This window comes from Xiphophorus maculatus, chromosome 13 (assembly GCF_002775205.1).
Source record: "Xiphophorus maculatus strain JP 163 A chromosome 13, X_maculatus-5.0-male, whole genome shotgun sequence".
Classification (NCBI taxonomy): Eukaryota; Metazoa; Chordata; class Actinopteri; order Cyprinodontiformes; family Poeciliidae; genus Xiphophorus; species Xiphophorus maculatus.
In genome coordinates, this window is record NC_036455.1 from 4,585,586 (window position 1) to 4,598,354 (window position 12,769).

General features: G+C 40.0%; 1 protein-coding gene across 2 annotated transcripts; it reads right to left on the reverse strand.

Annotated features, from left to right (window-relative positions):
- Positions 1 to 841: 841 nt before the first annotated feature.
- Positions 842 to 4,723, reverse strand: LOC102224621 (eomesodermin-like). Of its 2 annotated transcripts, XM_023344482.1 has the most exons (7): positions 3,794 to 4,723; positions 3,310 to 3,464; positions 2,677 to 2,798; positions 2,308 to 2,466; positions 2,092 to 2,153; positions 1,279 to 1,997; positions 842 to 1,147 (listed from the first exon to the last, which is right to left on the reverse strand). In XM_023344482.1, the coding sequence occupies exons 1-7, from the start codon at positions 4,498 to 4,500 to the stop codon at positions 1,134 to 1,136; spliced, it is 1,938 nt and encodes a 645-aa protein (XP_023200250.1). In that variant the 5' UTR covers positions 4,501 to 4,723; the 3' UTR covers positions 842 to 1,133. The 2 variants fall into 2 exon arrangements, with proteins under 2 accessions (XP_023200250.1, XP_005815879.1); XM_005815822.2 differs by having other exon boundaries at positions 842 to 1,997.
- Positions 4,724 to 12,769: the final 8,046 nt, after the last annotated feature.

Below are 12,769 nucleotides of genomic sequence, written 5' to 3' on the forward strand. Positions count from 1 at the left end.
CTTTACTGAAGTTATTACTTTTACTAAGGACTGTGTTGAGAACATATGTTGTTAGTGTATTTTTTGTAAAAATGCTGTATGCAGTTTTTATAATGCATACAAATCAATCCTGTTTGCTTGTAAATATGACAGTCTCAAAATTTTTAAGCATTAATTTTAGTAAAATTAAAAAATGTTGAGAAAATCAATATTTCAACCCAATGATTTTGAGTATGCATATTTTTCTGCACCTATGAATCTGTCTTTCATATCGAACAACTGGGACATAAATTAATGCAACCTGATTTTGCTTTTGCTGTCTTTTATCAGTTCACAGTTTCAGGGATTTAATTATGCAAAAGCTCACCAGATTGAACCTGTAACTCCAAATGGGCCATTTTTAATCCTTGGATTCCAGAACCATTTACCTCTTAAAACGTTTAGACTTTCCTTTGAGCCCAGTGTATAACATGAAAAATGCTGTTTCGGGCTCTTGTGTTTTCTATAAAGCACATAAAGCAATGATAAGAATTGTCATGCTGCATTTAGATCAAGCTCAGTATATCAAAAATGTTGCACATAATATAAATAAAACCAGGCAATGCTTCCAAAACATTTTGTTTTTAAAAGCTTTGAATAAACATCTCAATGTCAAAAATTGTAAGTTAAATAAGGAATCCTTTTAGTCTGCTTATGTAGCATTTAAATATAATAAACACACTGTTTCTGGTACAGCCGTCATGTTTCCAGCGTACCGTTCTATTTCTATTTGCAGTTTGCCGACGTCAATAAACAGAAAGCGGCTCATGAGGTGCCATACTTCCTTATAAAAACATACCGAGAAAGACATGTTCGACAATGCTTTATGAAAAGCCATTTTATTATTCCATTTAATAACACTCCCATGAAGACAATTTATACAAGATACATCACATTCTAAAGTGCACGAATACTGTACAACGAAAAATGACTTAAATACGGAGGGGTGGCAGGGTAGAAATCACATTTGTTAAAAAAAGAAAAAAAAGTAAAAAATAATTTAATTAAATTGAACATGCTTCTTTTTCCAAAACAACAATCACTATGCATGTTTCTGCTCATGTGACAGGGGCTGGCCTGGGAAAATAACCTTGTGCAGCTTGCTTGGGGAAACACTAAGCTTTGGCACCTTTAGAGAAAAGAGAAAAAAAAAGGCATTAACAAGGACTGGAGATCACTCAATGATAAAACCAAATAATTATATTTAACTTAAATAAATTCAGTCTTAGGGGCTTGTGTAGAATGCATAATAACCCATGCCTTTTGGGTTGTCCTTGTTGTACTCCTCCGCAGTCAAATCCTCACACTTGATGGTGGGAGAGTTCTCTGTACTTGAGCCCCCTGGGGACATCCTGCGCCTCTTGCACACCATGGAGTACACGCCAGAATCGCTAGAGTCCACTGATTTCAACGAGTGGGACGTCTCGATCCAGGTTGAGGTGGGTTGAGCGTTTTCCTCCGGCAGTTTTTCTTTAGCAGTCCCCAGCTGGTCCTCTGCAAAGGCAGGGGGGCTCGGACGAGGAGACCAGGGCAGGCCTGTTGTCATTTTGCGCTGGTAGGAGCTCCTAGTTCCCCAGCCTGCAGCCATGGAGGCAAAAGCCGAGTCTGGGTAGTAGCTGAGGGCGTGGGAGGTCTGCAGAGACAGAGGCTTGATGCCGTAGGACAGCAGGCTGCTGGTCGAATAGTCATTTTCATAGGAGAGATCCAGCTTGTTGGAGCCTGGCTGCTGAACTGGGGGAACAAACCAGCGCTGGGCAGAAGCAGCAGCACTAGGATCCTCACCCTGCGGGGAGAGGAGGCTGTTTGTTTGGGGCACAGCCCGTTCGCCGGTGTAGAATCGGTTCTGAGGCAGGTTGTTGACAAACTGGTCCTGAAAGAAAGGCTGCATGGCATAGCGGGCACCGGGTACAATCTGGGTAGAGCGAGGGGAGTCTGTTGGTGACGGAGTCAGCCTGTCACTCTCTGGGGCTGTGTACATCCTGTTAACAAGGAAATGCATATAAAAAAAAAAAACTCTGCAAGATTCTTGACATGCATCGGAAAAAGAAAAAAAGTTTAGTGTGCGACACTTACGAGTCATAATTGTCCCTGAAGCCTTTTGCAAATGGGTTGTGATCTATCTTCAGCTGTGTGATCTGAAATGTAAACAATAAGAAACCCAGGATTAATAATGTGCATTTTAGTATAAGCAACTATTAGAATAGAAATTAAAATCGCTTGCATATATGCAGGTCAAAATGAAAACTGCTGCATCCAAGTTAAAAAAAAAAAAATTATTAGAAAGCTTACATCTGTGTTCTGGTAGGCTGTGACGGCTATAAACTGGTTCTCTGGGAAGGTAAAGGTTTGAGTTCTGGCCTCGTTGTTCATGTCCTCCACCCCGTCTTCAGTCACCTCCACAATGTGCAATCGCGGTTGGTATTTATGAAGCGACTGCAAGACTATCATCTGAAAACGGAAAACCACAACATGCATCACACTCTGCTTTTCAAAAGATGACCTGCTGCATGCCTTTCTCAGTCGGTTAATATCTGGAAAACATCCTAAGAAAACAAAACAAAAAAACAGCTGCTCTAATTATCATAAGCAAGATAAAATATAATTTGTCATGTTAGCATTTAATTATAATAAAAAAGGCATTAGAAATACATTTCTAACCTGTGTGTTGTTGTTGTTGGCTCCTTTATTGTTGGTTAGTTTTAACTTGCCAAATGAAATTTCTTGCCTCATCCAGTGAGCACCAGTGTTGGGAGATTCAGGATGGACATACACTTTGTTACCTAAAATAGAAAAGAAATATATTGTGTGAAAAACGACCAAATAAAATTATGGACAAGGCACATAATACAAAATTTGCTTACTTTTGTTAAATTAATTTGAGAATGAAAGGCAAAAAAAGGTTCTGATTTTTTAAGAACTCTTGCTTCGAAAAAAACCCCAAATAGGACTCTATATTAATTTATAACTAAAATGAAAAACTAAAAACCTTTTTTAAATTTACAATGTTAAAAATGCAATTCTTTAGAAATGTTACCAACTGAATCAATTTAGGCCTTTTACTCCATCAATTTTAAAAAGACAAACATGTATCTGATTTCTTTCAAAATGTGAGTTTACATCATAATGAGAGCAAAAATTGCATTCTAATATTTATGCACAAATATTTTAAGCAAATTAGGCCCGGTTCCATGTATACAATTTCCACACGTATTTTTTGGTTCCCAATTTTTTCCCCCCAGAAATTCTGTATTTGCAAGAGCTCCTAAAATATAATTAAATGACGTAAATCACCTTGCATATTATTGTCTGCTTTTCCACAAGTGACCCACTTTCCTCCCTGAAAGCGCCAGTGATTCGGGTCGGCCAAAACAATTTCTACAAACACATTGTAATGGGCCGTGAGGTTCAGTCCGGTGATGTTGAAACTGAGGAATGGGAACATCCGTCTGCGAAAGAAAGAAAATAAAGAAAAACATTAACATATACTTATTTTTGTTGGAAAAATAGGGTGGGAAAAAAAAACAGTTGAATAAATTCCTACACATTTTTTGTGTTGTAGTACAGCCTCGTTCATCAGGCCGGGTTTCCCCCCCAATTAAAACAATCGCCATTACATTGTTTGGTTTTAAATTCTCATGTAGAATTTTCCAACAAGTTACATTTTAGAAAAAAAAAATGTGGGTTATGATACAGCATAAGAAAAAATTAAGATTTTTTTTTTTATAAAAGTGTACATTTCGAATAGAGTTCTGAATCCTCTAAAGTCGGTCTTTACCTGCCCTGTTTGGTGATGATCATCTCGGTCTGGTGCCGGTGGAACTTCAGCCAAAGAGGCCGGTTGCACAGATAAACCTGCGCCCTCGCTCCGGCTGCGGAACCCGGTAGAGACATGGACCCGATTCCCGTCCCGGTCCCGGAGTAGGACGGGTACAAACAGCCCGGGCCCTGGCTGAACTGGTACCCTCCGCTGCCGAACTGACTCCGGCCGCTGCACATGGACGGAGCGGAGAAGCCGGCGGGCGGCAGCACAGATCCGTAGTGCAGTGAGGCCGGGTACCTGGAGCCGCTGGAGCCTGTGTACACCGAGCCGGTCTGTCCTGCGTAGGGAAACAGGGAGCAGGGGCTTGCCATGTCGGAGCTGGTCTGGGAGGAAGATATGAAGTATCTGTCTGAACCGAGCTCGTCTATGTTGTATCGCCGGCCGCTCGTCAGCTCGTCCTCCCCAAGCACTGGGGAGCCTTTCCTCCCGTCGGTCTTATTATTATAGGAGTCCCCCTCTGCCTCGCCCAGCATTCCGTTCCCCACCCCGCTCAGGTACTTTTTAGGAGCGCTGCTGGACTCGGACTCTGTGCGCTCCACCTCCTGGTAGTCGAGCTGAGAGGACGGCCTGGGGCTGTTGTTTGCGCTGTCCGACGAGGACAGGTTGTAAAATGTCTTCGGTAAATTGATGCTAGCGCTGGGAAGAATATTCTCTAACTGCATCGTTTTGTTCAAGTTCTCGCAATAAATAAATAGAGTTTTAAAGGAGTCCAGAGAGGTGGAATCTCAGAGCCGCGGAGGTGCCACCGGCGCCCGGGTTGGTCTCGGTTTCTGCAGCCCACCTCCCCTTTCACCAACGTTGGGATGTTGAAGCCTCTCCTCGCCTACAGATTTTCAGATTAAATCAGATAATGGTTTGGATGGGAGATGCTGAGCGGCTCTTATATGATTCGCTCATACACCGGATTGTAAACGTCAGGGGAGGAGTTTAGAAGAGGGGAGCAGACCCTCTCCTCAGCCAATAACAGCGCTGCTGTGGTTCAATTAGAAAGGATATTATACCAGAGGAGTGTTTAGTTATAGTTACCTTTTAAACCCGATGTGGACGTCGATTTAACTGAAGTTAAACTACAAAGGACATTTTAATAAATTAGAGTACCGTCAAAAAGTTAGTTTTCAGTAAATCAGATTACAAAGTAAAACATGCCAAGCGTTTATACATCTCAGTTTTTATTATTGTTTACAGCTTTAAAAAAAAAACAAACAAAAAAATTAAGCAGACAAAATTAAGTTCCTGACAAAATCTGATTACAGAAGAGTAAAAAAATAAAAATATTTTTTACTACTGAAACCGTTGAGGTCAAAACAATCAGTGGAAGGTTGTTAATTGTGGCTTCAGTTCTCAAGTTGAGTCATTGACACTCTCCAAGAAGAGCAAGCCACTAAAGGACTTGACACTGGCTGTGCACATAGCATATTCATGGAGAGTTTAGTGGAAGAAAAAAAACTGCAGCAAGAATGTGCTTGCAAAGTATGGCCCATTCAAGAGTTTAGGTAACATTTACTAGGTGTGGACTGGAATCAGAACTTCCAGGTCCACTATGCACAGATCCTTCCAGGACATGGACCACAGCTATCACATTTGACTTGTGTCCAATAGTCTAAGGTACTCTACTCTGATTAAGTTAAATTTTACATCCAAAATGGAAAGTAAGGGGTCGCATCATTGAAGATTTGGGAAGCCAGGCCATCTATAGACTGCTGCTGGTCTACTGCAGCAGTCTTCAGCTCCAGTCCTGGAGGGCTGCAACTTTTAGTTTTGTGTGCTCTGCTTCAGCACACCCAGGTCAAATTAGCAGGTCATTAGCAGAACTCTGGAGAACTTTACAGCCTACTGAGGAGGTAATTCAGCCAACTGATTCAGATCTGTTGGGCCAAGAATGCACCTAAAACCTGCAGGACACCAGCAATACCTCTGGTCTACGGTGTTTCACCCATTCCGAGGTCAATACATCTGCCAGGAGGTGAAAGAGTACTACATGCTGCCCTCTGCTGAAAAGCTTTATAGAGTTGTTGATTTCAGTTTCTTAGCACCTCCTCACATGGCCACATGTAGGGAAACATACTCATGTAATGACAATGGTTTTCCTACACTGAATTGGTCAGCAAACTCACTTGAAACATTTCCATCCAGAATCTATTGGGTATGGACAAGAGGAAGACAGGAAACTCTAGACTTGACACGACACAGAGGCTGAAGGCTGTTACCAAAACAAGTTGGGCTTCATTTTCTTCTAGAGCCACAGGCTGATGGCCTCCGTGCCATGATGCATTAATGCAGTAATTCATGCAAACAGACAAGTACCAAGTTCACATACTCTACACTACTCGGGCAGCCTTCTCAGTAGGCGGCTATTTCTATAAAGTACATTTATTGGATTTATGTAAAATTGTAATTTTCTGAAAAGTACATTATGAATTTACATTAAGCAGTAGGCCGCAATCCTCAAAACAGAAACCGTTTTACAATATTGCGATTTATTGGGGTTAAAATACTAACAAATATTATGAACAAAGAAGAGAAGAGTTATATTATCTTCTTGGTTGTGAAAAAAATAACCAGATGTATTTTGTCCTACAGGTTGCAGTTTTTAGTCATTTGTTTTAATGTCTGCAGTTAGGCTGAAGGAAAACTTGTCTGATGGTTTTCCAAAGGATGGCTTTACTTATTTTTCCAGAATATCAAGTTTAATCAGCAAGAAGTTATGCATTTCAGAGGAAAACTTAAATATTGTCAAATACAAGATGTTCCCATCATGGAAGATACCATGATGGGAACAATCAATAAAAACAAAACAAAAAATCCAAAACTACCAAATTTCCATAGCATCGTTGTTTCAGGCTGTAGTTCCAAGTGTGGAGCAATACAAGGGTGAAGGGCAGCACCGAGTTTCTCAAAACTCTACAGTTCCAGAAAAAAACTTCACAAAGAGCTGAAACTCAGATACAAGCAGCAAAAATAAATAAATAAATAAATCATTACATTAGTTTTACAAGTCTCTCTGTGAACACAACTATGAACATTTTGTAGTGTATGTGTGCGATTAGAGGCGTTTATAATCCCTCTGAATTAAAGTTTTCTTGACCTGCCCAGGCCAGCAGGGGGCCCCAAGCAAGCGCAAACACCGCCTATACCTCCGACTGGCCCTGCATGAGATTATTTTCCATATGAGCGACTAAAATATTTTCAAATATATATATTTTTTTTACCTTTTGTTTGAAAATAAAATGCTCAAAGGTGATAAACCATCGCGCGCGCGTGCAAACATTTTGCGCACGCTCACGTGCACACCGGGACGCGCCATCAAAACACCGTAAACCTGCCAGCGTCGGCTTCAAGCCGCCGTCATCTAACAGCACGATGAGAACATGCCGCATTCAGTCAGATGCTGCTTTTCATAGCGCTTCTATTAACTCACCCCCAGAAAGGCAGGGCAGAGACCCCTCTTCCATGCGCGCAAATTCTCCTGCCCCTGTAGAAAAAAAACCCCCAGCAGCACTCACATGTGCACCTTGTTTCCTATAATTGGACTTCGCCGCCTCTTCAGCACCAGCGTTAATAAAAATATCGGCTGCCAAAACCTGCTGAAAATAAAGCTCCAAAAACTAAGAGACGGTTATTTCAATTTCACACTTGTTAGAGAGACGCTCGAGTGAAGCCTGTGAATTTTTTTTTGCTGAAGTTTTTCTTCTGCTTTTTTTCTTCTGTTTTTTTTTTAAACCAATAAAATGCTGCTATTTTATTTTCGTTTAGAAACGAAGAAGATGTATTTTGGGGGCTGTATATTGGCTATTTTTTAAAAAAATTCAACAGCAACAATAAATAAAATACAATAAAATATATCACGTAAGAATCTTAAAAATCTCGAACAAATTTTTTTTGATCCATAATTGAAATAGGTTTACTCATTTCGTTTAGCAAAAATAATAAATTGTAATCAAATAAGAGTGAAGCAGATTTATGTCCATGTCAAATTTTGTATTTTGTAGTATGATTCCCATACTTACGAGCAAACGGAAAAAAGTACTTACTGAAAGAAAAGATAATAATATCGGGAAATGTTCTCTAATTTTAAAAATCTGCACATCATTTGGACTACAATAATGTGGCAACAGCAAAAGCTAAATTAATTTATTGAAAAACAATAATAACAACAACAATAATAATAATGAAATTAATGAAATTATTATTATTATTATTATTATTATTATTATTATTATTATTATTATTATTATTATTATTATCATCATCATCGTTGTTGTTGTTATTATTTCTTCAATGCAAACACCTCTGGGTTATAAATACACTCTTTCACACACTAACAGTAAAATAATGAAAACGGAATTCAAACTCTCTCCTATCAAGATGGGGAAAAAAAACAAAGGAGGAGAAAATTTTCCATATTCAGGCTTCATGGTGAGGGGGGTTTCACAGGATTTGTAGAGACAGCGCTCTCTAGTGACCGAGCAGGACACTGGGTAATATTTCCCCCTTTACTGGTTATACTAAAAAAAAAGTCATATGCTCTCACGTCTTAAAGTTGTTTCTCACTTTACATAATCCTCAGCTCAATTTACTGTTTGCATCCTTGTGTTTTAGAGTGTATGTGAGGGTGAAGGGTGTGGAAGTGTGGGGGCAGTTTGTGCATGTGTGAGCTTTAAAGAAAGCGAGGGAGGGGTGAGGGATGAGGGAGTAGTATAAGGGGAGGTGAGATGAATTTGGGGAAAATGGGGATACAAATCTGTGAAAAGCTAAGGGAGAGTCTCGGCTGGAGGCAGATTGGCTGGTGTCATAAATGGGACAGAAAAGCTGGGTGACTGGGCCATCAGGGGACTGGAGCGACATGCATACAGCACACGGCCTGTCAATCAGGGAAGAAGACCTCCTCAGCAGACACACAGTCCAACATCAGACAGCTGACAACTGAGATCAAATATATTTTACAAAATAAACTGCAGGTTGTTCATTGAGTATTGGCAAATGGTTTCCATTCTTTTGTCATTTTGCAAAATGACAAAAGCACAAGGACGCGCCAGCAACGTGGACTTTGCATGCAGACAAAGTGCACGCAAAGTCCACAGGCTTGTGAAGTTGATTTAAATTTAGACATAACAAGAACATGTACCTGTGTATTTATGTCCACCCTGTTTCACCCAATTCTCTGTAGCTGCGTGGCTCCTGCTATAGTAAGCGAGTAAATCTTTAGTTCAAAGAAACGGCATTTGTATTCAAACCACATTTCAGTATTTCACACCTGAGCTGTCAACACCTTATTAGTAAAATCATCCCTTATAGGTTTGTTTTCTCTCTTGTCTTTTTTTTTTTAAATAATCAGCAAATTTATCGGCTAGAGTTGGTGAAGGTAGTTTTATTTATGAGATTTTGCTCTTATCACCCCTGCACACAGTCAGGTTCTTCCTCCTTAACATGAGATTTACTTGTGAGACTTGTTTCACAGCTGATTGTTCTACATTACTGCTTTATTTCATGAGCTACTTGACAGATAATTCTGCTAAAACAACTACACTGTTATTGCTTTAATGACTGCAGTCTGAAACATGTAGGTCCCCCTTATGCCTGTAAAGACTTGAAAACTAGAAAACAAAATAAAGCTGATTTATGGGCCACCTATAAATAAACTAAATCCAAATGAGGTGGATGTATAGATCTTACTCATAAAGGAGCTCCCACTTGTGACCTGTCAGCATGTTTCTTGACCACCTATAAAAGTCCAAGTGTTTCTGAGATGACCTCGCTTGGCCCCAGGCCAGGGCCTGCGCGACAGGGGAAGGGAAGTCCCACCATATTGTTGTCAGAGTAGATCATCAACACGTCACATGAAAGGCACGCATTCCCGGTTTTATGGGCCAGGGTGGCTGCAGAAGCCTTTGCTCGGGAGTGAATTCATGTACCCCATTGCAAGGATTAATAACGCGAGTCTCATTAGAGATCCTCACCACCGAGACCCCTGGAGGGAGGGGTGCTGGGAAAAGGACTAAGAGCAGTGTGCACCACGCCAGCACCACGCTCCTTCGCAAATCATCATCCTCAACAACGTTTTTATTGGAAAGAATTTATTTCACAAGCTTATCAACAATGTCCCCCATATATATTTTCCAGTGTGCAGGGATTGCTAACATTTAATCAAAGTTGTAGTCTTTAAACAAGGAAAGCTTGTGTTACAGACATGCTGCTGTCTTCAAAGATACAACAGTGACAGCTTCATGAATTTCCGCTTAAGTACATCGTATTTGCCTCTAAAATTTATTTTGTGATTCAAAAAATACACTCACTTCAGTAAATAATAGCCGGTTTTTGCATCTATTCAAGAAACATTTGATTGAACGTGTAAAGAATACTCGTAGTGTTGCAGCAGAGAAAATAATGTCAGAATGTGAATTGTCTCCAACTGCAACCAGTCATAGATTGACACCTTTGGGATTTCTCTCCGTACACATGCGTGGTATTTGGATTTTAAAAAATACATTGAAATACAGCAGATTGGTAAGCCCATCCAATGCTATTTTTGTGTAAATCAGCCTTTCTCCATGTCAGATGTAATGCATGCATGTATGCCTGTTTTGGTTGTCTTTCCTGCCGAAGAGGCAGCGGTGGATTACTGTAGAAATGTATCTGGGGGATATGTGAGCCCAGTGCACAGGTTGATAATCCACTGCATTAAGACCCATCCTACAAAAATCAAGCACACTGGTTGCATTCAGCAAAATAGGATTGAAGTTGCTTTGCTGTTTTTGATTCCCTTGATGTTAGACAACAAGATTGGTGGGATTACTGCATTAAATAACCACACCAACGGCCTATGGGGAAAAAACAACATGTACAATTATAGGAGCAGGAATATGTTTTTTAATCTTCCTCAGGCATTTGTAGCAGAGACAAGCAGACTAATAGGAGACATTTTCCACATTTCTTTTATGTTGAATAAACATATAGTTATAGTGTCTTCCAAAAGTATTTACTAAAATCAAAGATTTTCATTTCCTTCATTTTACAGTGACACATTTCAGGACATTGGGCATGATATAAAAAACAGCACAAAGTAGAGCATAATTATGAAGTGGAAAGGAAAGAATTCATAGTTTTCAGTTATTTAGGGTTGTTTCCCTGCTGGAAGATAACCATTGCAAGATTTCCCCCAGAATGGCCCTATATTAAGATCTTTGTAAGACCTATTTGGGTGATATACAATGTCTTAGTTTTGCACCACAAAAATGGTTTTGCCTTTAGGCCAAAAAGTGTAATTTTGCTCTCATTTGACCAGAACACCTTCTTCCACTCATTTTATGTCCTATTCAGGACATGTGTCAAACTAAGACAATTTAATGTCCAATCATTGGATACATTTGTTGGCTTCTCTAAATTTTCCAATGGTATCTTGTCTTTTTGCTTGCCCGGCCAATCAGTTGAGATTGATGGCCAAGTATTGGTAGGTTTAATGTTGTGTCATACTTTTTTTTATTTCTGGATAGTGTTTGAGATGTTTGATGCTTTTGATATTATTTTATAATCATGATTGCACTGGATTGTAGAAGTGATGGACTAAAGATGACATTTCTTTTGAATTATTAAAATGGTGGTAAACCATTTATCCCCTTCATTCAACTTCAAAGTTATGTGATACTGTGTTGATGTGTGACATAAAATCTTAATAGTACATTGAAATTTGTGGTTGTAACATCACAAAGTAAAATAAAGAGTTAAAAAGGATGTGAAAAGTTTTGTAAAGAACTGCATGCTTAATTATTTCAAACTCACACTGGTTAATTTCCCAGGTGCTATTTTAGGAAATTACAAGCAGCCAAAGTTAACTACAAACCAGTGAACTGAAAATGACACATCCACATTTTGCTTTTACTTTTACTCAGACTGTCATCACAGAACATGTGGCCAACAATGCCAAAAGGGGATGGTTGTATATTGGCCCTTGCCTCACCCTCATCCCCATTTTAGCATCAACCTTTGTTGACCCATTTCTCCGTGCCCATCCGACTGAAACACCAAAGGAATTGACATAGCCTAAGGGACCAAAGCAAAATAGCAGGTGCTAAAAGTTTGACAGCGTAGACTGGATATATGTGTTCCCTGGAACGTGAGGTGTAAGGGAGGGTGGTGGAGTTGTATCGACTCGGCATTAAGCCTTCCAAGATAACACGACCTCTTTAACAGGCTCATGGTCGGGGACGGTTGGATTGAGCTGCTGAGGAAAGGGGATGTCTGTTCCCCACCACTCCAGTTTGTCAAATAACTGGCAATCAGTGACATTGTCCATCAAGACGCACAAGCTCTACTCAACTCACCCTTGGATCCCCGTCCTTTCCCATAGCACTATTACTGCCAAACAAGCTGGGCTTTTATCACATTCCTAACCCTGACTCAGAAACTGCATTTCAGGAGGGCTGTGTATTTTATGTTTTTGTCTTGCCTTTTTTTTTTTGGACAGGGAACACAAACAGATTTACACCACAGGAGTATTCTGCTGCTGGTCCTGCCTCAATGTGGTTAAATCAGTGAGTCAGAAGTGAGAATGTAGAGTTTTAACACTTCTCTCTCCTGGTATGAAAGCTTCTAGATCGACACAGAGGAAAGCCCTAACTGACTTACTGTCTACCAGCCACAGGCATATGCTAGTGGGAAGGAGGCTATGCAGAAATGAATTACGGTTAAAGGCTGACCCCCCCAGTGAAATAAGGATGTTGCTTGAGCATCTTCGGGTGCCTCTGGGGACAAGGAACTACATTCACAATGTTATGAGGCCCTCAGATGTTCCAGACAAATAAAAGTAATTCTTAAACCTGCGAATCCGATTATGATGATTTCAGAAAATTCAAGTTAGGATCCAGATGTCTTTATTTTATTATATACCAAACTAAGTGTTAAAATGCCAAAGTACTCACATGAAAGGCTCCGATT

Excerpts from the sequence above, each read along its gene's own strand:
- LOC102224621 (XM_005815822.2), bottom strand. The coding sequence starts at position 4,500 with ATGCAGTTAGAGAATATTCTTCCCAGCGCTAGCATCAATTTACCGAAG. Across the intron at positions 3,465-3,793 it reads ATCATCACCAAACAGGGCAG|ACGGATGTTCCCATTCCTCA; the intron begins GTAAAGACCGAC and ends TTTCTTTCGCAG. Across the intron at positions 2,467-2,676 it reads CCAACAACAACAACACACAG|ATGATAGTCTTGCAGTCGCT; the intron begins GTTAGAAATGTA and ends TTCCGTTTTCAG.